Here is a 23,100-nt window from a genome sequence, read left to right on the forward strand (position 1 = left end):
TGGTTCGTATATGAAAGGTAAATTAGGTATGTACCTAGAAGTGAAAATGGTATTTCCTTTCAAGTGAATGTACAATTGTCACATTTCAAAATGGTGAGCCGTCTGTGGTCTGGCATCGGTTTCTTTTTAGCTTGTGTCGCTTTAATTTTGTTGATAACTGGTTTCGCTACATCGTATTGGGTTGAGAGCGAGCCAAATGCCATTATGTTGACTCGGTTTACGAAAGTTGGCCTTTGGGAATTTTGTTTTAATCAGTACTCAGATGAGAGAGGACAACAGTACGGGTATACATTTACAGGGTGTTTTTGGCTTTTTGACAGAAGATACGACCCCATCAGAGACTACATTGCACCAGGTTTGTATGAAATACTTTTTGTAGATACGACTTTTTCTGTAACAGCGTCAAAATCAAAAAGGATGTGATCAGAGAGTAAATGCGTATGAACGGTCACGAATAATACATGTATTAACCTAAGGTACGTAACTCTTACAAAACGAAGCCAGGTAAGGGCAATTGTGAGGAATTACTAATTATATCTCCAGCTCGTGACTTTCGATATAAATGCATTGCGTGGAAATTTGTACCTTATTGGATGTTGCCATGCACTTCTAGGGTGCTGTTAAATACACCAAGGACCCAATTAGATAGTTGCCACCGCAGTTTTATGATAAAACAACAGTCCATAAAATCACGTAACGTCATACTAAGTATATTTAATATTAAAAACAACATTCCTCTTCAAACATTATTGTATTTACTTTAATTTTGTGAAAAGCAATTTAAATGAAGTTCATTATGTAATAATAGGGTGTATATAATTAATAAATTAGTGTCTGTACTGTTCGATATATAATAAATATGGGTATATAAGTAATAAACTTGTGTTTTTACTGTTGGATATTGGAGCCCTTATCAGACGTACGCGGGGATAGCAAGCTCGCACCGTTGAAATTCGTAGTCAGTATCGAACAGTACAAACACTAATTCATTACAGATTACCCCTGAAAACAACATAAATTAAATCAATTTATAATACCAATATTTATTGTGGACTAAAGAAATATGCAACTCGACAAAACATTCTTAAAAACTTAATTTGATAAAAATTCAGATTTTAAATTTAGAGTTATTTGCATAATTAACCCCAGTGATGTCATTAATAAATATGTTTGAATATTTGTTGTATTAACTGAGCAAAATCCCGATAAATAATCTCTCACATTTTTTAATACGATTTTGTTAAAACCACGATTAGCAAAACCATTATTTTGGTAAATTGAAAGGGTATAGATTGGCATATTGTCTTTTATCTTTCATTTTTTTTTTTAAATTAAGCCTCCCTCCACCATGATAATGTCCATTTCCTTTTCGTGTACATAATTGGAAAATGCCTAAACGATTAAAGTTATTAATATTAGAACTTGTTTTTTTTTTTTTAACTGGAGCAAGTTTCCTTCTCTGACGACCTCCCCCCCCCCAACTTATTAATGATTATAGTGGCGTTTACTTTGTAACTTTCATCAGCAGGAATGTTTAAGACAAAATGTCCAAAAATGTATTCTCACGAGCATAATTTGATCAAAATTCTAATTTTCAAATTGACGATCAGCTCTTAAATTTCATTCATATAAATACGTTCTGTTTCGTGGATATGCGCTTCAGACGTATCGATATACATTCTGTTTTAGTAGATAGGTGCTTTCTTGTTCCGATTGTAATACTTTTCTTTTCAGATGCATTGATATTCATTCGGTTTTGTTTTAAAGACAGATAAATATCATCTATTAAGTGTATATGCGTTTGAACTGTATTGAAATTACATATCAGATAAAGTTTGTTATACATGTGAATACTAATGATTCTCATCATCCGTACACTACACTCTGTCATATTATATCAGAATTTAATGATAAATATTTTACGTGGAAGACTTTAATCTATAATTACAACTAAGCTAGAAGTAATGTTGACCATTCTGGTGGCCTAATGTTAGAGCATCCGCCTCGGATGCGGGAGGTCGCGGGTTTAAACCCCGGCCGAATCATAACAAACAGTTAATAAAATAAGTACTAATAGCTGCATCGCTTGGCGCTCAGCATTAAGACTAACAGCTGCATCGCTTGGCGCTCAGCATTAAGAGGTTAGTGTTAGTACCGGTCTGCCTAGTGTCATGATAATGTGACTGGGTGGGACATGGTGTTACATGTCTGCGGCATGATGCCCCAGTGCTAGACATGATTATAAAACTGTCAAGCTGCAGACATCGTAGCGATATGACTGAAAAATTTTTAAAGCTACGTTAAAACAAAAACCAGAGAGAGAGAGAGAAGTAATTTCTTTAATGAAACTTGAATTTCCTATGAAAAAGGGTACGGAATAAGAACAGCTGTGTTGCATAGTGCGGACTATTCAGGAAACAAAAAAGCTTACAAAACTTACTTTAAAACAAAATATCACAAAATATCATTCTGACCTGAATTGACCACGGAGAAAAGGTAATAAAGAGCAGTGAAAAATTTGAAACGGGAAGTACGTAAGATGAAATGAAAATTTTAAAAAATCCAAAGAAAACCAAAACCAAACAAGACACCACTCCTCCCACCAAGCACCCCCCCCCCTCCAACCCTTTGATAAACAAAAAAATCTCGTGGCAAATTTGACAGATACGATTTATTTGGTTTTTATCGATTTAATTGAGTTTTGAGAAAACACGTACTTCAGAACTCAACGATTTCTTCATGTTTTAAGTCATATCAAAATATATTCCGTAAGTTAACTGTTTTTTTGTTGTTGTTGTTGTTTTTTAACACCATCACGTCCCAAAGATAGACGAGATCTAATGTATTCTTGTTCTCATTTTCCTACCGAATTAATGTAACTGAATTAAGCCGCTTACATATTGATGTCTCATTGATGTCTTAAGTTTAAGCTGATGATGCAAGCCGGTATAATCAAGTTGATAGCTGAGTATGGGGATTATGAGAAATGTACAGCAATTGAAAGTAGCGCTTCTTGCAACGATTTCCGTCTCTTAGCAACGTTTAGTGAGTGTTGTCGCTTTAAGATTTTATTCATTATACTTCTGTGTAAATACTATTATTTTCCAGACGATTCGAAACAAATTCAGATTGCACCACTGACAAATATTTGTGTTGGTGTCTTCAACACCACGTACAACGCCAGAGCGAACTGACAAAATTGTCCAACTCAGTGTTTATCACCCGTGTTGCATGGAAATACTGTCACAAGCCTGGTACTGTTTAACCATCTTAGGGACCGCCCGGTGGCCTAGTGGTTAGAGCGTCCGCCTCGGAAGCGGGAGGTTGCGGGTTTGAATCCAGCATGCCTGTATGTGCAAGTTGGTTTTCGTCTTTGTTTTGGAATGTGCGCTTAGTCGAGAGGGTATCGGGGATGTTAAGTGCAGGCAAGGTGATTGGTGCGGTAACTTGCTTAGATGGTTTCAGATGGGGTAGAATTATCATTCTCTAACTTGTACGATAATTTTCTTTCCTATATTGACAGGATTTTTTCAGACGACGCAAGCCCTTGTGACAACATCCGTCATCATCGCATTCATCAACGCTATCTTCGTTCTTATTGCCCTCATCAATTGTGTTCCTAGGGAAAAACACAAATGGTTGTATGCAGCCGCTACTGTACTGCAGTATTCAGTGGGTAAGTTAGTATATAGTTCCTTCCTACTTTTTGAAATAGTAAATTTTCTGTTATTGATTTGGATTTTATTTTATGTTTCTTAATTCATTATCAATATTTGTAATATGAAATAAGTTATCCAGTTACTAGCTATTAATTATATCAGAATTTTTTGGGGCAACCGTAGATTGTGTATTACTGTTTATTTCCACATTTCATACTTTAAGGGGTATATTGTCATCACCTCCGTGCACACGATAATATGGTTGTTTGTCCATCCATGACAAAGATTGTGGTCACTTCTCCTTCGACATCGTTTGGACAAAACTATTTAATAAATGTTTCTGGCGAAATAATTTGAATGTTCTGGCTCTGATTCATGTTTGGGTCCATTTGTAGAAAAATTGTCAAAACAGTAATATTAGAAGTCAAGTTTCAGAAAAAAGCTCCTTCTCCCATCCACAAAATGTGAAAAATATTATTAACATTTTGTGGGCCAAATACAGTAATTGCAATATAAAGTAATTTCAGTAATTGCTTGTGTAAATACAGATTACGGTTTTACTTGTTTTCTCTGGCACATATTTTTGTTTTCTTTAGTGTGGGATTTTGATACAGACATGTATAAAATCGATATTTTGAATAAGAACATTGTGAGCATTTCTTCGAAGCATTTGTATATTTATTTCTTCACTTTAGCGATCCAAACTAGGAATGATTCCTTGAGTGTTTATAAATTGGCCAAAATATAACAGTGGGACTTGTATCATTGCATGCCATTTTTGGTAATCATGTTTTGCTAATATTTGCCATGACAAAAGTAAATGACATAATTTATTAACGGTCCTCTTCCAAAAATTGTAATTTTTGAATAACTTTTTCCCCCGAAAATACAGCAACAACATCGGTATCACATTTCCGGCAGCTTTTTTGTTGTCGTAAGCGGCAACATTAACATATCTCAAAAATTCTTGCACAAAGAATCAGCAGTCTTGATGGGTGCAAGCATCTTGAGGGACACTACTACTCACCGACGGCCAAAGTAGGTTATATTGACCAACATTTCATCCATGCATTTATAGTGATGATGAAACTAATCACGGGCTCTAAATAGGATACAGTGACCAGCGTTATAGCTCTGCTTGTCATAGACCAATAGAACTTCGGAGATGGTCTGTTGTTCGTCGTCCGTTCGTTCGTCAACACGGGATTGTTATCACTACTTCTCCTAAACCACTTTAGACATATATGTATCCCATGGTATAGTTGGTCCTGTATGAAAATGTTGCTGCCAGCATATCAAATATGGCCGCCACGATGGTCATCTTATAAAATATTGATATCACTACTCCTCCTGAAAAGCTGGGCATATCAGTATGGGATTTTTCATTAAAATACCTCATATCATCACCACTATGTCTAATTGAAAATGATGCTGATCAGACATTCAGTATTGTCGCCATGCCAGCTATCATAAAAATCTAGTGATCAATACTTTTCCTGAATCAATAGACGTGTAAACATGGGGTTATCACTAAAAGGCTGCTTGTGATTTCTATTTGGTTCTAAATAAAAATGGCGCCGACCTGGTAGCCATTGTGAAAATATTGCTATCGCTACTCCTATTGAAGGGACGGTTGTATCAACATAGAGGTTTCACTAGAAGACATCTTAAAATATTCAGCCAGTCCTAAAGAAAATGGTGCTGATCTGAGGTAAATATGGCCGCCACTGTGGTCTTCTTGGAAATCTTATCACTAATCATCCTATATTGATGGTCATATGAAGATGGGGATGGCACTACAAGACTTCTTATGACGTTCTGCTGGTCTTACATTCGGTATTAACGCAGTGGCAGTCATCTTGAAAATCTAGTTTTCATTACACCTCCTGGATGAATGGTCATATAAACAAACTTTTCACCTAAAGACTTCATATGATATCCAGTTGGTCTTAAATGAACTAGGCGCCGTTCTGACATCCAATATGGCAGCCACACAGTGGACATATTTTGTTATCGCAGCTTCACCAGAGTAAATAGTCTTATCAACATTACGTTTCCACTAAAGACTTCTTATGGTGTCATCCTGGCCGACAATGAAAGTGGTGCCAATCTGAAATCTAATATGGCCACCACAGCAGCCATCTAATAAATATATATATCATGACTACTGAACGGAAAGTCATATTGAAATGGGGTTTTCACCAAAAGACTTCGCTTTAGACTACTCGTACCTCAATGAAAATGGTGCTGATCTGGTGCCTGATCTATCTGCCTCGTTGGCCTGCTTGAAAATATCGTTATCACTTCTTCTGAATGAATGGACACATCATCATTGAGTTTTCACTCAAAGATCTTTTTATAATATTTTGTTGATCTAACATTAAAATGGTGCTCAAGCGACGTTCCGTATGTGGCCGTCTTGAACATTTCGTTTTATCTACTCCTCTTAAAGGGGCTCATTTGGCATAGGGTTTTCTTTGGAAAAATTCTTTTTGATATCTAGATGGGCCTAAATGAAACTGTCTAACTCTCTGGACAGTATTATTATCTCTACCCCCCCCCCCAAAAAAAAAAAAAAAAATGATGGCTATTATCAAATGGGGTTTCAGCAGTGTACTATGTGTATTGCCTAGTTGGTCCTCAATGAAAAATATGCCCGTCTTGTGTCCAATATGACTACCATGTCAGCTATCGTGAAATTGTGTTGTCATTATTATGAAATTACATTATTACATAGGATTTTGATCAAAAGACTTTAAGCGATGTTACTTTGATCTAAATGAGAAGGGTACCAGTCTGACATCCAATAGGTTCACCACGTCAACTACTTTGAGAATGGTGTTATCGCTGAAGAATGTCAAAGATGGTTTCAACACTCAGCAGTTAAAAGAAACAAATGGTTTTATCTTGAATTCCAAGAAATCCTTTTCGGCGAGCAGAGCATCAGTCCCTTCAAGGGGCTCTTGTTATAATCGGGTGTTTACACTGAGGATTTGCTTTTATCCCCATTTTTGTTATAATCCGGTGTTTACACTGAGGATTTGCATTTATCCCCATTTTTGTTATAATCCGGTGTTTACACTGAGGATTTGCATTCATCCCCATTTTTGTGACACTGTTGAATGTAGTGATGGAAACATATAGGTACATCAGTGTTTAAGGATATTACTCGCGAATGAGAAAATTAGGTTAAAATGACTTGCACGACATTTTTTATTATGTAACCGCTGAGCAGAATTGTTGCTTTAAGAAAAATTACATTTTATTTCTGCATCAGTTGATTCTACACATATAGGTGCATGAATTGCTGGAAATAAATCTTTATGTAATTTTCTGCAAAACGTCCATATTTTTTAACCTCATTTTGCATTAAAATAGTTTAGTGACTCTGTATTTACCATTCACAAAATTAAACATGTGTGTTGTTGTTGCTGCTGTTGTTGTCGTAGGGTTTGGCGCCATTTTTCAGCACAAGATAGGCTATACATGGCGGCCAGTATTAATGGTGGAGGAAGAACCCGGTAAAACCCCGGAAAGAACCACCGATCCACGAGAAGCTACTGGCAAGCTTTCTCACGTACCCACATTAACCGAATTCGAGACTCGAACCCCCAGCGACAAGAAAGGTCTCTCTAAACACAGTAATGGACATTAATGAACAGTAATGGAGATGAAAATAATCAATATAAACATGTGTGATTTGAAAATTTCGCGAACAGATAATTTTAAGATGAAGAAACTGTGCACATTGAGTGAAGTTTGTACATTATTTCCCAAGATTTAGTGACCTTGAGTTTGAGCCTCTCTACGATTAGAGTACATGAAATTTTTACACTTTTAACTATAAGACCTGATAAGATCAAACAGTATAGATGCAAGAAAAGTGTCTATATTACGTACCTATTGGTCAATGATACGTGAACAGAAGGTGCAAGATCTAGGTCACGTGGGTGACTTTATCGGCTCGTTAGGCTAAAGCTTAACCTCTAATTACAAAATATTTTATTAATTATTTTTGGCCCTCCTGAGCACAGTGCCAGGTCGTCGCATAATACGGCTGCATCTCTGCCGTCCATCTTTGAGCTGGGATCTTCTTTTGAGCCGGGATATGTTTTCCTTATACAGACTTATTTTTTCAAACTGATATTTCGTAACAATATTTGTTTGTTCATTTAGATCAGAGCAAGGATATTTTTAAGCTATTTTTTTTAAACAAAAAGAAAGTTAAAACCCAACTAAAATGTATGCAGACAATTATTTACACATACAAAACACTGGTAGCATTGAAATATTTAATTAAACAACTGTAAAACCAGTGTAAAAGGTTCACCCAACACTTAATAATTCAAGCATATGAGCATATGAAATGACGTTTGCTAATACATTATAGCTGTCATGGAACATTTCAAACGGAAAACTCTTCATGAGTGTTACGTAAAGTAAAGTACATTGTTTTGTTCTGAACGTTTTGAATAGTTTCGGAAATCCACAATTAGGAAAAATTACAACTTTGACCTTAATCGGGATTATTGTACACTCAGATTACCAAACAGAAGTTTACTGATATCGGGAATAGATAGATAAGATAAGAATTCTTTATTTCAGACTACATAGTACATACGTCTAAATTAAAATGTAAAGTAAAAACCTTGTAAACATACATATGATACATACAAGTATACAGATACACCTACATAATCAACTGCGCCCTGCATTATTAAGAATGAAATTAAGCGGCACATTTAAAGAGCAATTTGATCCATCTGCTAATAATATGAGAATTTAAATGAATCCCATAGTTCTAAAGAGATTTCAATATATATATATATATATATATATATATATATATATATATATATATATATATATATATATATATATATATATATATCCTAGACCAATTAAGACAGATGAAATATAGTGGATTGGATATAAAAGGTGAAGGTAATTTGTTACGTGTCTTGATCCTACCAGCCACTATGCATAGGCCAATGTGTGGCTGCCATTAAAAGATAAAACAAAATAGATGGGCAACCGATAGACAAATTCGATGACTAGAAGAAAATATGTACCAAATACCAGAATATTATATTATACCTGTTAAGAAGTGGATTTGGAAATTCCATTATACGCGTTGAATATTGCAAGGATTACTTATTCAATAGAAATTAATTACAGGTGAAAATGATTATGTTATCACCTTGGAAAAGAAGCAGATTGCTGATGACAAGAGCACAAAACCGACAGTTCCAGGACTGTTTCATACATAGAAGACAGAACCAGTGAAGAATTCATATAGCTGAGTTTAAAACTTTCAAGGATGCACATAAATGTCTTGTTTGAACAGTAGCAAATTGTTGTTAAAATCTTGTACAGAACTCAATACAAGTTTGAGAGAAAAAAAACCCATAATTTTGAGAAAGATTTTATCAAAGTAATGAATTACATTTTATGCGGTTAACATTTGAAAATGTCAGCAAAATGTATCGCTGTAAATGTTTACAGATGACAGTAATAATGCAAGTACCATAAAGAAACCTATTATGGCAGGAAATCGACGATGACTTGGTATTAGTCCGATTGCAAAACTAGAAGATCAGAATTACCGAAACTAATTTTGAGGCCCCGAGTGGCCCAGTGGTCTAAAGCGCTCTCCGTTACGGATCATTGCCATCTCACCTCTGTCTGCGTGGGTTCGAGTCTCGGATTCAGCCAATGTGGGTATTTGAGAAAGCTTGCCAGTAGCTTCTCGTGGATCGGTGGTTCTTTCCGGGGTTTTCCCGGGTTCTTCCTCCACCATTAATACAGGCCTCCATGCATAGCCTATCGTGTGCTGAAAAATGGCGTTAAACCCTACAACAACAACAAGAACCGAAACTAATTTTCGGTGGATTTTGAATTTTATCTATTGAAATGGTTGATGTGCTAACTATTCAGCAGCAAGTTGCAAACAAACGCGGTGAGACTGATAATAGATTGTCTGTGATCGCTTCGATGGCCTAGTAGTTAGAGGTCACTGGTTCGAACCCCAGCCGGGTCATACCAAAAATTTAACAAAAATGGTATCAGCAGTTCCTTCGCTTGGCGCACAGTATTAAGAGGTAAGTGTTAGGACAGGTCAGCCTGGTGTCGGGATAATGTGCCTGGGTTGGACGTCATGCTACATGTCTGCGTCACGATACCACAGTGCTAGACATCACTATAAACTGCCACACTGCAGACATCATAGCAATATGACTAAAAAAATGTTAAAGCTACGTTAAAATTCCATCACACACACATACACACGGTGTGTGTGTGTGATTTCTATGTTTGTCTGGTAGTTCACATATTATTAATGTTTTACTTTCTTCATTTACGACTGAATCAGTATTTGTCTACACGTCATATTATGAACACTCTTTATCTTTCATGGACTAAAAGTTTGCAAAGTTGTTGACACTATTATTTGTGAATTGCTTCGACGTTTATTTTATTATTTTCACGTGGTCCCGAGCCATTAAGCAATTCTTCATACTCTTCCGTTTCACAGTGCTTACTTTTATCCTTGCATTTGTTTGGTCATGGAGGTCTTTTCAACATTATCTATATATCAACTGATTATTCGTATAGAGGTGACTAGTCTTGGTAAAATATGCAAAATTTCCCTACACATCCATACCAACCTTTTTCCATGGTTTTGCAAATATGGACTGTTGTCGCTTTTGGGGAGAAGAGCTGGATGGTTTAATGTTCTTCTTGCTAGGTTTGGGTACTGGTATCATATCACTGTTGCTTCTTGTCAAGATGGCGGTAAAGTAACAGTTTCCTAATTGTTATTGAAAAGTTTTAGTAGTATATTGAGAGTAAGGTTTTGAGTAATTGTTAGTGCATGTTATCCACTGAAGTGTCATAGGTTTAATCAAGAAGATCTTGTTATTTTCAGAGAGTGAATGGTTTGTTTTTGTAAATTATTATTATTATTATTATTATTATTATTATTATTATTATTTTATCTTACCAGTCCATACATCAGTGTGCTTGCAATATCATGCAGGTACATAACTGTTTGATACTGGGATAATCATAGAGTGATCAGGTATGATCTGCAGAATTGTTGGAATTTTGATCCATTCTCCAGTGGTTGTGGAGTTGGGGTGGGGGAGGGAGTGGAGATTGAAACTTATGCACATGCAATCATACTGTTCTTAAAGGTCGTCTGTATTTTACAATCACCTGTCTTAAACAGTTACTTCTGAAAGGTCCATTAATCCTCCATACTGTTCTTATGTATATCTATATTATGTGGGTTTTTTTCATAATAATAGTTTTAACGGGCCATTTAGTTAATAATATTTTTGATACTAATTTTAACCAGTGACCCCAATTTCACACTTTAAAATGAGTAATTCTTGTAGTGCGTAATTTGATTCCTAGCTTTCAAGGTTGATGAGTACTATTCACTTCGAGGAAACATCACGTGATCTATCTTCAGGACATGCATTCTGAAAGGCCAAGCTGATCTAATTTCTAATAGGCCAGTGTTAAAACAGTTGATTTTGTTTATAATTGAGATTATCAGTTGCAACGCTCTCTGTATTTTGTCTTAGCTTTCTACACAAGATTGTGTTACAGAGAATTTGACAGTCCTAGTATTAATATCAGTCTTGGAAGGACATTTAGCTGTGTTTGCTTGAAGGGATTTGTTTATTTAATTCTCTGATTCATTGGAATTTTTAAGTTCTCAAATTAATTGAAAATTACCTGTATTGGAATTACTGTGTATTCATTTAAAGACATTTTGGATCATATCTACTTGGAATTTCTGTGAATTTATCAAAGCCTTATTTGGATTATATCGTAGTGACATATCATTAATGTTGATGCATACGTACATTAGTGGACATTATTTAAAATACCACTGAAACTCATTTGGATCACTCAGTAGTTATGGACTTGATAAAATATTTAGGACTGTTTAGGATTTCATTCACCATACTATTATTTTTAATTCTTTCACTTTGTGTTTTATGGAAAAAAAATTATATGTTCAATGTTACAAAACTTGTTGGTTTTCACTCTTTTTTGTTACATAGTTTAAGACCATAGTGACGTTCCACTGTATAAACAAACCTTGGTGAAACAGCCACCTGTCTTTAGGGGCCTTTGTCTTGGCTCTCCAAAAGATGGCAAGTTAAGAGAGGTTTGACTGCATGTGCAAAAAGGAATGGAGTTGTGATAACTGAGAAGTATATGGATCAAGATTTCCTTCTATTTAATTTCCTAATATTTTTTAAGGATTTTTATGAATTTCTCCTTTTAAAAATCAGATATGTTTTATTTTCATGTCATAATATGACCTATACTGTAATATCATTAAACATATAAGTACTTGTTTTCCTCTTTCTAGGAGTTTTTCTTTTAATTGCTTTGATTGTGTTTGGTACAAATGCCGGTACCAATAAAGCTTGGCTGAAGTACCCTGAAAGAAGGCTGTTGGGATGGTCATTCTATCTTTGCTGTGCAAGCACATTGGTATCCTTACTTGCTGGAATGTGCTTCACCGTTCATTATCTCCAAATACGGAGGGACACACATGCAGCAGCCGCATACAGGAACTATGAAATGAGTAGGGTAAGCGTGCGTGGGGGAAAATATTAGCTGGAGATGTACCATGACATTTCCCATTACTTAGAAAAGTCTCACTTGTATATATTCATTTGTCTGCATCTTTATTAACAATATAGCTTGTTCAGAGTTGTCTCGAATGAAATCGAAGTATATTTTACATTTGGAACACGTCGTGTTTATTTGTAAGTAAATTATTCATGATGGTAGAAGGATTTCAATGTTTTGAGGCCTTTTCCAGACATCTGGAGAGTAAAATAGTGTTTATATCAGGATACTGTATAATAGTTATACAGATTTAAATATTGTCTTGCTTGCACGTAAGTAGCAAAATGTAATTGTTTACCTCATTAAATGAACAATACCCTCAGGTGATGTCAACTTACTGCAAGAAATGTATTTTTCCCTTAAATCATGTCCAGTTGATATCTTTCTGAGATGAATATTTGTATATTATCATATTTGTATGTGATAATATATTTTCATCTGTTTTATCATCTATGTAATCGTTTCAAAAGTAATACTCATCTTTTTTGCCCATTTCATCTGTACTAGAAAGTGATACCTTGCTGCAATGGTATGTTTTAAAAATATCATCAGTCACTTTTAGGCATTAAAAAACCAGCGCAGTAATGTTGAAATAAGAGTACATTGATGTTAAAGAAAGAGTACAATGACGTTAAAGAAGGAGTATTGTGACATTAAAGGAGTACAATAACAATAAAGAATGAGTACAATGACATGAAAGAAGGAGTGCAATGCCATTAAAGGAGTACAAATGATGTTAAAGGAGTACAGTGATGTCAAATGATTAATACTGTGACATTAAGGACAGAGGGCAATGATATTAAATAATGAGTACAATGACATTAAAAATAGTAAAGTGACATTAAAGAAAGACTAGAATTACATTAAAGAAACAATACAATGACATTAAAGAAAGAATACAATGCCATAAAGAAGGAGTATTTTAACATAAAGTAGGTGTACGATGACATAAAGAAGGAGTACAGAGACATCAGAGGAATACAATGACATAAGAAGAAGTACAGTAACATAAAAAAGGAGTATAATGACATAAAGAAGGAGCACAATGACATCAAAGGAGTACAGTGACATAAAGAAGGAGGACATTGACATTAAAGAAAGAATACAATGCCATAAAGAAGGAGTATTTTAACATAAAGGAGGTGTACGATGACATAAAGAAGGAGTACAGTGACATCAGAGGAATACAATGACATAAGAAGAAGTACAGTAACATAAAAAAGGAGTATAATTACATAAAGAAGGAGTACAATGACATCAAAGGAGTACAGTGACATAAAGAAGGAGGACATTGACATTAAAGAAAGAGTACAGTGACATTAAATAAGGAGTACAATGACATAAAGAAGGGGTACAATGACATAAAGAAGGGGTACAATGACATAAAGGAGCACAATGACATTAAAGAAGGAGTACATTGACATTAAAGAAAGAGTACAATGACATTAAAGAAGGAGTACAATGATGTAAAGAAAGAGTACAATGACAAAGAAGGAGTACAATGACATAAAGAAGGAGTTAAATGATATGACAGAAGGAGTACAATGACACAAAGAAGGAGTACAATGACACAAAGAAGGAGTACAATGACATAGAGAAGGAGTACTTTGATATAAAGGAGTACAGTGACATAAAGAATGCATACAATTGCATCTATAGTAATTATTGTAGAAGATATTCTTTCCAGATAAAATAGTCATAAGGTTTATTTTTTTGAAATTTTCAGCTTATTATTTGAACCTAAGATTTATATGGTTGATTGAAAGATCCGTCCCTGTTTAGAGACAAATTTGTCATTAGGAGTACAGCATGATATTTATAAAACATACAGCCTATTACATTTTCCATTAATTTCAGCTCAAATTCATATTGCATCAATGCACAATGAATTACATTTTCTTATAGGTGCTACATTGGTATCATTTTGAAATTTTTGTAACAGAAGTTCTAAAATTATCACTAACAGCATTCAAACAAGTTTTGCCTTGGAAGAAATATTGGGCATTTAAGATTTAGAAATGGTTTTATTTTTTGTCATTTAATTTTGTAATATATAGTAAATTTTAAGACCTGTTGAACAGGAAGTGTGTACATTTTTGTGAAAATTAGAGGTATTTTATTTAATGTTGTATTTACTTGCAATGTATCATTTAAATAGTCAGTTAAAACAAAAGAAAGTCAATGTGACCTACATTTCAAATTTTTTATTGGCTAATGTTAAGTACTGAATTCAGCTAATGACCACACAGGTTTTATTATAGATAACTGCTGTATAGATAACTGCTATTCCTAGAATCAGGAAACTTGGTGAAAGTATAAATCTTGAAGAGTACTGCAACCTGATCTTACAATTAGGACACTGTAACCCATAATTAATGCTTCATTGACCTTGACCTTATTTTGTGTTTTAACTATTAAGGGTTCAGTCTTCAAACTAGATTATTCTGTGTGTGATCCACATTTTGCATATTGCTGATGTTTGATAACATTTTGCATATTGCTGGTGTTTGATAACATTTTGCATATTGCTGATGTTTGATAACATTTTGCATATTGCTGATGTTTGATAACAGTTTGCATGTTTCATCATAAAATATTTTTGAGGAAATCATGCTTCATTTTGATAAAATCCTACAGTTGATAAATCACCAGTACTACATACAACTTTAAATTGCATAAAACCAGTGCTTTCTATTTTTAAAAATTTTGATGCATTAAAAGAGTGACATTGACATTTTATACATGTGCAGAAAATCTGCTATCCCTTTTTACTGGATGATTCCATGTTTTACTGTCATAATTTTTATCTACATTTTGACAGATCCCAAATGTATGATTCAAGTTGAACATCATGTGTATGTTTTACATCTTTTATTTTTGTCTTAGGCCATCTTTACATCATTTTTTATTCCAATATTATTTGTATTATAAAGTCACTGTAACAACATGCATATAGAATTTTATAAATAATAATACAACAAACATGTATGATACACGGTATGCTACATACATGTGTGTTTTACTTACAACTGGAAAGGTTGCTTCCATTCTCTGGATTAATAAATATGGGGTGGGTATAAAATGTGCTGTTCATGGTACTCTTGTTTTTTTTATTATTCCTGTCATTTTGGCTGGTCATCGGTCATTGATCATTGGTCAGTAAGCCATCACAGCCATACAAAACACATCTAACCTAATCGAAAGAATGCAATAAAAGAGGTGCAAGATTACATCCAGGGGTAAACGTGTAACAATATGTTATGCACTTAAAGGGATTTCAACATATTTAGTTTTAAGAGAGAGAGAGAGAACTGCACAGTAGGATCAAGATTTACTTTTTTCCTGTTTTAACATGTACTTTGTTTGCATTAGTAGCATAGTCTTAATTCCAAGTAGTTCTTTTATTTGAGGATAATTATACACTTTTTAGTACATTTTATATAAAGTGCACACATCTAAAATTAATTCACTTTCACTTGGCACATCATGTTAGTGTACTGAAAAGAGGATGCGAATGATAATTGTGTAATGGAAAATTTTTATTGGCATAGTTTTCATGAGGTAATTATTAAAGGAAATGTCATCATAAAAAACTGTTTTTGACCAAAGGTCTACCAGTAAAGAAGTCTCAAATATAAACAGAAAATCTATTTCCCATGAGAGGTATAAAATGACGGCTTTAAGAAAAGGAATGCTTCAATAAAGCTTAATACAATTTTTTTCCTGAATGTGAAATTGATCAATTATATTAGTTAAATATGTTTTTCATTTGCATGATATTCTATCGAAAAATATGTTAATAACATTTTACATAAAACACTATCATTTACATGTAGATTATATTAGACACAAACAATCACACAGTGGAACATTGTGGTTTGTTTCTATTTATCCTTTTTTGTATGCATTCAATGTAGAATCGCCTGATTGGTCAGAAGAATGAGTCTCATTTTATCCCAAAATACATTAATCTCAGTCCCAAAATGTTATTCTCATTTATATTACAACCTGGAGAAAATAGCTTCCAAAGTAACTTTTAAGTTACATTTAATGAATTCTCTAGAGTGTTTGCATTTTCTTTTCAATTTTTCTATTTTCATCCCATCAAACAAATTAATCTCTATTCTACATCCTGTATTGACTAAGTTTCACAATAATATCTGTTCTATATCTACTGTGTGGCATTTCAAAATACAGAGCAATCCAAATGACCTTTCTAAACATCCGATGCTTTTGCTATGTCAATGGAACATTCTCATTTTCTTAGAGGGTGATAAGGCTGATGAAGATTGACTGTCCTCACAGAACTCACTAATTTGATAACTTCTGTTAGAACTAGAGAATTGAGTTTGGATCTAGGGAAAATATATGCATATCAATGAGGTGATCTTATACTTGAAGTCAGTATCACTTTAGAGATTATGTTTTTGATCTGATTTTGATTAAACTTGGAATACATACTTATATTATTAATTTTTCAGACAATTTTAATAACAAGAACGATGCATGCATACATAAATGGGATGATCTTGCATTTATTGGCTGAGCTTGTTAACATCTGAAAGCCATATTTATGATCTGATTTTGATCAAACTTGGTATGTGAACTTGTATCCTCAATCTCTTTGAAGAGTTTGATAGTAAGATCATTGCTTATTAATGAATCGAGCTTGCTTGACTCTGGAGGTTATATTTGGATCAGATTTTAATAAACATGGAATATAGGCTTATATAATCCAGATCTCACACAGGTTTAATAATGAGTGAGATCAACAAATATTAAAACAATTTTGTTTGCATTTAATATGTTTTTCTCTTTCTCTGTAAATAAAGCAATGGAAGCACCTCATGATAATGACTGTTGAGAATCACATTTTGTGTTTTACAGAGATTTTTTCATTTGAAAATCTTTATGAAAACCAAACAGAACAAATTGTAGAATACAAGAGGAGGCCTAGAAGTTAACATAAATTTCTTTGTAGACAGAAGGACTAGCAGATTGAGAAATTTATTTGTCCTGCTGAATCTTCAGTAGTCCTTGGCACAAAACTTGTCCTGCTGAATCTTCAGTAAGTCCTTGGCACAAAACTTGTCCTGCTGGATCTTCAGTAAGTCCTTGGCACAAAACTCATCCTGCTGAATCTTTGGTAGTCCTTGGCATAAAACTTGTCCTGCTGAATCTTCAGTAGTCCTTGGCACAAAACATGTCCTGCTGAATCTTCAGTAGTCCTTGCCACAAAACTTGTCCTGCTGAATCTTCAGTAAGTCCTTGACACAAAACTCATCCTGCTGAATCTTTAATAGTCCTTGGCACAAAACTTGTCCTGAATCTTTGGTAGTCCTTGGCATAAAACTTGTCCTGCTGAATCTTCAGTAGTCCTTGGCACAAAACTCATCCTGCTGAATCTTCAGTAGTCCATGGCACAGAACTTGTCCTGAATGTTTGGTAGTCCTTGGCACAAAACTTGTCCAGCTGAATCTTCAGTAGTCCTTGGTACAAAACAATGTCAAACGCATATCGAGATTAGCTATCCATTGGACCATTGAACATTTACAGCCAAAGGAAAGTAGAATACCTTTAATTTTGAGCCATTAAGTTGTATAACTTTCAATACAGTAATTTAGTAAATTGGCTAGATATTACACCTTAGCGATTAAAATAATTTGTAACTTAATCTGTCAGCAGAAACATGCTGAAATAATGCACAATTGCAAGTTAATGTGAACCTTGATTTAATTGGGGACTAGAACTTCTTTACACAGTTATAAAGATTTGTTTTCAAGCAATATTTTTTCTTCCTTATAACATTGATTTTTCTTCATTAAGAACACATTTCTTGTGAAAACTATGTTTAACATTACAAGTTTATTTGCAGAGAATTATGTTCTAAGAACTTTGCAACATTTGAAGTTCTTAATTATTTGGCAGAAAGCTTTATGATATGTTTACCGACAGAGTTGGACATTTGCTATTATTGCCATAGTAACATACCTAGAGTATTTGTCATTTATATGTTGTCACGTGTAGTATACATTATTGAATGGCATGTCATATATAGAAGGACTTTGCTCACAGATTACTTGAAATTTATACTTTGTATTATTTTGTATTTCTAGCTGTTAATAAAAAAAATAATCCAAAACCCAAGAGGATTTTCTTATGAAATATACCCAAATTGAATTTCCAAGACTAATGGAACCCATAATAGAAATGAAACAGCTTGTGAATTTTGATTTCAATTCATGTGAAAGATGTGTGTTTCTCCCATGACCACAAATTAAGGCTTTGTCTGTTTAATTAATTTGTAACAATCTTGGTTGACTTTGATTTTGGACAAGACATTATGGAAAGTAATGATTGTAAAATAGATAAAATCAACATAATGTAAAATATATTATCAAAATTTGGGAGATACAGTCAAACTGCCCAGATGGTGTCCTTTATATAGTGGTCCTGACAGCCATTCTCATTTTCCCTTATGAAATTTTGTCATTAAAAGTTGTGTGTTCTGCTGCTTTCTCTAGTCCATGGGCACTTGTTTCCTGATCAAACAGTTGTTTCTTACTTCATAAAGTGGTCACTTGAGTGTGTTGACCATGCTGATGAAGTATTTCTTTTTCCAGGGACATCATTGTTTAGGTTTAGCCATGTCATCTAAATTGATGTTTTTATATGCCTTAATTTGCTTATATTGACAGTGCTGATATGAGACTGTCAGAGTAACTTTAAATGGCTGATGTCACTATTATTGTTTTAAGAACACGAATAAAGCCCAAATATTGCTTGCAAATTGGTTTTGGGGGAAAAGGGTGATATTAAATCAGAGAACTCTGATCTTATAAATCACTTTAGGAAAGGGGTCGGTGTTTTTGGGGATATGCCTTCATCAGTAAAAGCCTCCTCCATTGCATCTCTTGGACAATCTTCATATTGCAAGATTTCCTTTCTTTTGATGCCATCCTTCATGAATGAGTCAGTGATACATATATAAGCAGCAAAATGTAGTTATAAGCCAAATTCAAAACATTACCCAAACTTGGTTCATACATTTCCAAAGTTAGCAACCCAGAAGTGGATGGGACTGACAGTGATCCCAGGAAACCAACTCTAAAATGTTGTTTAGAACCAAGGAACTATTGAACTACAGTAAGAGATACCAATACAAACTCATTTACTTTACAATTGCAGAAAAATACATTTTGTGACATGTTATCTCCCTTTATCTTCAAAGTGGCATGCTGAAAATTAGAGTACATTAAGGAAACAATTATGGACAGAAAGATGACTTATTTTCTAGTTATAGCAATAAGCTCTCTTATGTGAGTGATGGAGCTGCTGTGCAAGCAGCTGCATGAAATTAAAGTAAAATTGAAGGGCTCTGTGGGTTGTTAAGAACACGTTTAAATGACTTAAATTATTTTGGTATGGTGGTTTTACAGTTTGGGGTATAAAATAATGATCATATGCCTTGTATAAGTTATACATTTCCAATAAACGTAGAATGCCTTTGCTGTCTGCATTTGACCCCATCATTTTAATTTGCCCTTCTCTATCCAGATCGAAATTAAAAAGAACAGTAATACATCAATTAATGATATAAATGTATGTCAACAAGAACATGTCGCAACCTTACAATAATTCCCTTTTTACAAGGGGATGAAATGTTGTGCAATTTCACATCACCTATTATTTACAATATAGCCCTAATGATATATTTGGTTGTGCAAGCTTTTTGCTGCAGTGCAGTTTGTACACTATATAATTTTTTTTAACATCTTAATTTTTTTCCTGACATGTTAAAGAAATGGCCAATGGAAAGTAGTGTAATGTATGAAATTTGCAACACTATATCTGATAATTTTGTATTTTGATTTTTATCTTTTCTTCTACTCATCTTGTCACATTGCTGTTATGCTGTCCTCCATTACTAAACAAAAATGTCTTGTTAATTTTTTAATTGCATTGAAACTTTTGTATACTCTGTTACACATCAATGAATGAAACACATGATTTGTGCTTAAATTTATTTCCAGTTGATACAAAATTTGTATTGATAAAGAAAGTATATTAAAAAGATACAAAGTTTTTAATCTGTTTAATATCTGATGCTGATCACTGTATTGTGTTATATATCAATAACTGCTGATTACTGTATTGTGTTATATATCAATAACTGCTGATTACTGTATTGTGTTATATATCATTAACTGCTGATTACTGTATTTGTGTTATATATCAAAAACTGTAGATTACTGTATTGTGTTATGGTGGCGCTCTAGAGTTTCACATTCTGCATAGGGTTAGAATTTTAAAGAAAAAGAATTTCCCCAGCTTTCCTCACTGGTTATACTGGCTATTTTAAAAAGACATTGTATATCTTGAGTATAATTCAATGAACCTTCAATTCCCTTTATTTTGGTGTATGATTGATCGGTGTAATATGGGCTATAGAGTATACAGCTTGACCTTACTCCAGATGTGCACCTTTCAAAAATGTGCTAGCTCCACTTGGTCATCTTCACTTCCTGAACTTCAGAGGTAAATTGTATTAAAAAAAAGAGCCAATAACTTTTTTTTTTACATTTTAAATATTTGGTAATTCATTCATTCTTTCAGAAGCTGGTTTTGTTTAGTCTGGCAAAATTCACTTTCCCTATTTAATAGCTGCTATGGACAGTATACTTTAAACTAATTCAGGCTGATTTTATTTAGCAAAAGGGAGCAGTCATTTTAGTTAGCAGTGTGCTTATATCATGTACAATTTCCAAAATTACAATATCCCCAAAAAAATCATCCATATTACATTAATGTAGCATAGAGGTATGCCAACATTCTCTCCATTGTGCATGTTTTAAACGCAAACAACTTCACCTTACATACGTCACTCTCTCAAAAGTACATAATAACTGGTGAGCACCCCCTATATATCATTAACTGCTTCTTACTGTATTGTGTTATATATCATTAACTGCTGATTACTGTATTGTGTTATATATCATTAACTGCTGATTACTGTATTGTGTTACATATCATTAACTGCTGATTTGACTTGTTAGTTGCTTCTTTGGCTTTGTTATTATACCAAATGACATTTTAGCAATATTTGCCTTCAAATCGTAATGTAAAATTTGAAGATCTCATGTTGCAAAGGCCGACAAAAGGATACTTGAAAATAACTGGATACACTTAAGCAAATAAGAGCAAATTGAACAGACAACACAAAACAATATTCATCTTGAACCCAAATTTGGATAAAATTGAAATTGCATTGGGTGGTGTTATGTTGACTCAGTACATAAACATCACTGTAAAGAAAACAGTTCTTTTGAAAAATCCAGATGGAACTACCATACATTGCTGAATTTGTGAAGGGCATTCAATATTGCACTTATCATGATAAACATTACAGAACCAATAAAGCATCAGATAGATGCCAAATAAACTGCTGTATTATGTAACAAACAGTGTAGAATTAAATAGGTTATCTTTATTTATGATACACAAGCAACATGGCATTCAGATTTACTGTGTCCCCAATACCATACCATTGATTTGTCTTCTGAATACTTTATTTCATATCGTCCCTCTTTTGTTGGAGGTCATTGTCCTCAGTTTCATGAGAGCATCTCAGCTGACTTTTAGCCTTGATGACTTGCACTACAAGTGTTCTCTTCAAACTTTAATATCATTTTCTAGCGTGGCAGTCTTAGTTGTTAATGCTTGTACATGCATGTGCTGCCTCACCTGACATAAGACTGAAAGTTACCTTCATCTGTAGTAAGCTAGCAAACCTTAATTACTAGGGCTTTTCAATTACAGCTGATGCTTATTTATTAGAATATGTTGCATGATCTCTTTGAGTTTTTCTTCTGGTTGTGAAGCTGTCTTCAATACTAATGATTTACTTTATTATTTCAGTATGTTTATTTCATTTATTTTGTTGAAATATTTGCTCGGATATGTTACGAACGAATACACATATCCCTTATATATCGCGTGAGAATGCCACAGGTACTGTTTAGGCAAACTGGATGTTTAGGTACAGAAAAAGTCAGTAAATGATAGTTACTTACTATTATACACTATTTTGTTAATAGCAGTAACTTTTGGTCTTTCATTGGTACTAGTCTCCATATCACATAAAGTAACTTTAAGTCATTAATTACCGAAACTAGTCACTGAATGTTACTGATAACCAAAACTTGACTGTACATATTAATAAAAGTTACTCAGTTGAGTTCAATAGGCCCTAAACCTAATTAAATAACATAAATCAATATATATATATATATATATATATATATATATATATATATATATATATATATATATATATATATATATATATATATATATATCATAACAGTACAGAATAATAATATAAATCCCAATGGTAGAGTAGTTGATGGCATACTGTTGTGTTAAAACATTAAATGGACTCGATTCAAGTGTCGTTGTCAAAAATCTGCACATGAATTTGAGGAACGAAAAGAAGGCTTGATAACATGTATAAAATGTATAAATAAACAAGGTATAAATTGAACCAGAAAAATAATGTCAAAGCAAGAACGAACCATTCGTTTGAAATTTGGCTGCATAGTAAATAACGTGAACAAAAATATTGTTCTGTAACTTAATCATAGATTAGCAGCCTGTGAGTCAATTGCATTCTGAAACATTTTCTAAAGCAGTTCCAGAATGACAATATTGAACGTGTGGTGAGTTCTAACATAAATATAATTCACTAATTTCCGAGAGTTCAAAGGAGAATAAATTTATACAGTTC

General features: G+C 33.6%; 1 protein-coding gene across 1 annotated transcript; it reads left to right on the forward strand.

Moving 5' to 3' along the window:
• Window positions 1-75: 75 nt before the first annotated feature.
• LOC149783852 (uncharacterized) lies at window positions 76-22,223 on the forward strand. Its single transcript, XM_089932055.1, has 3 exons — window positions 76-355; window positions 3,524-3,676; window positions 12,049-22,223. The coding sequence occupies exons 1-3, from the start codon at window positions 91-93 to the stop codon at window positions 12,297-12,299; spliced, it is 669 nt and encodes a 222-aa protein (XP_089788181.1). The 5' UTR covers window positions 76-90; the 3' UTR covers window positions 12,300-22,223.
• Window positions 22,224-23,100: the final 877 nt, after the last annotated feature.

This window comes from Sinohyriopsis cumingii, chromosome 14 (assembly GCF_028554795.1).
Source record: "Sinohyriopsis cumingii isolate HCF-2022 chromosome 14, ASM2855479v2, whole genome shotgun sequence".
In the NCBI taxonomy this organism is placed as follows: Eukaryota; Metazoa; Mollusca; class Bivalvia; order Unionida; family Unionidae; genus Sinohyriopsis; species Sinohyriopsis cumingii.

Coding starts and splice junctions, on each gene's coding strand:
- LOC149783852 (XM_089932055.1), top strand. CDS start 91: ATGGTGAGCCGTCTGTGGTCTGGCATCGGTTTCTTTTTAGCTTGTGTC. Junction 356..3,523: donor CAGAGACTACATTGCACCAG/GTTTGTATGAAA, acceptor CTATATTGACAG/GATTTTTTCAGACGACGCAA. Junction 3,677..12,048: donor TGTACTGCAGTATTCAGTGG/GTAAGTTAGTAT, acceptor TCCTCTTTCTAG/GAGTTTTTCTTTTAATTGCT.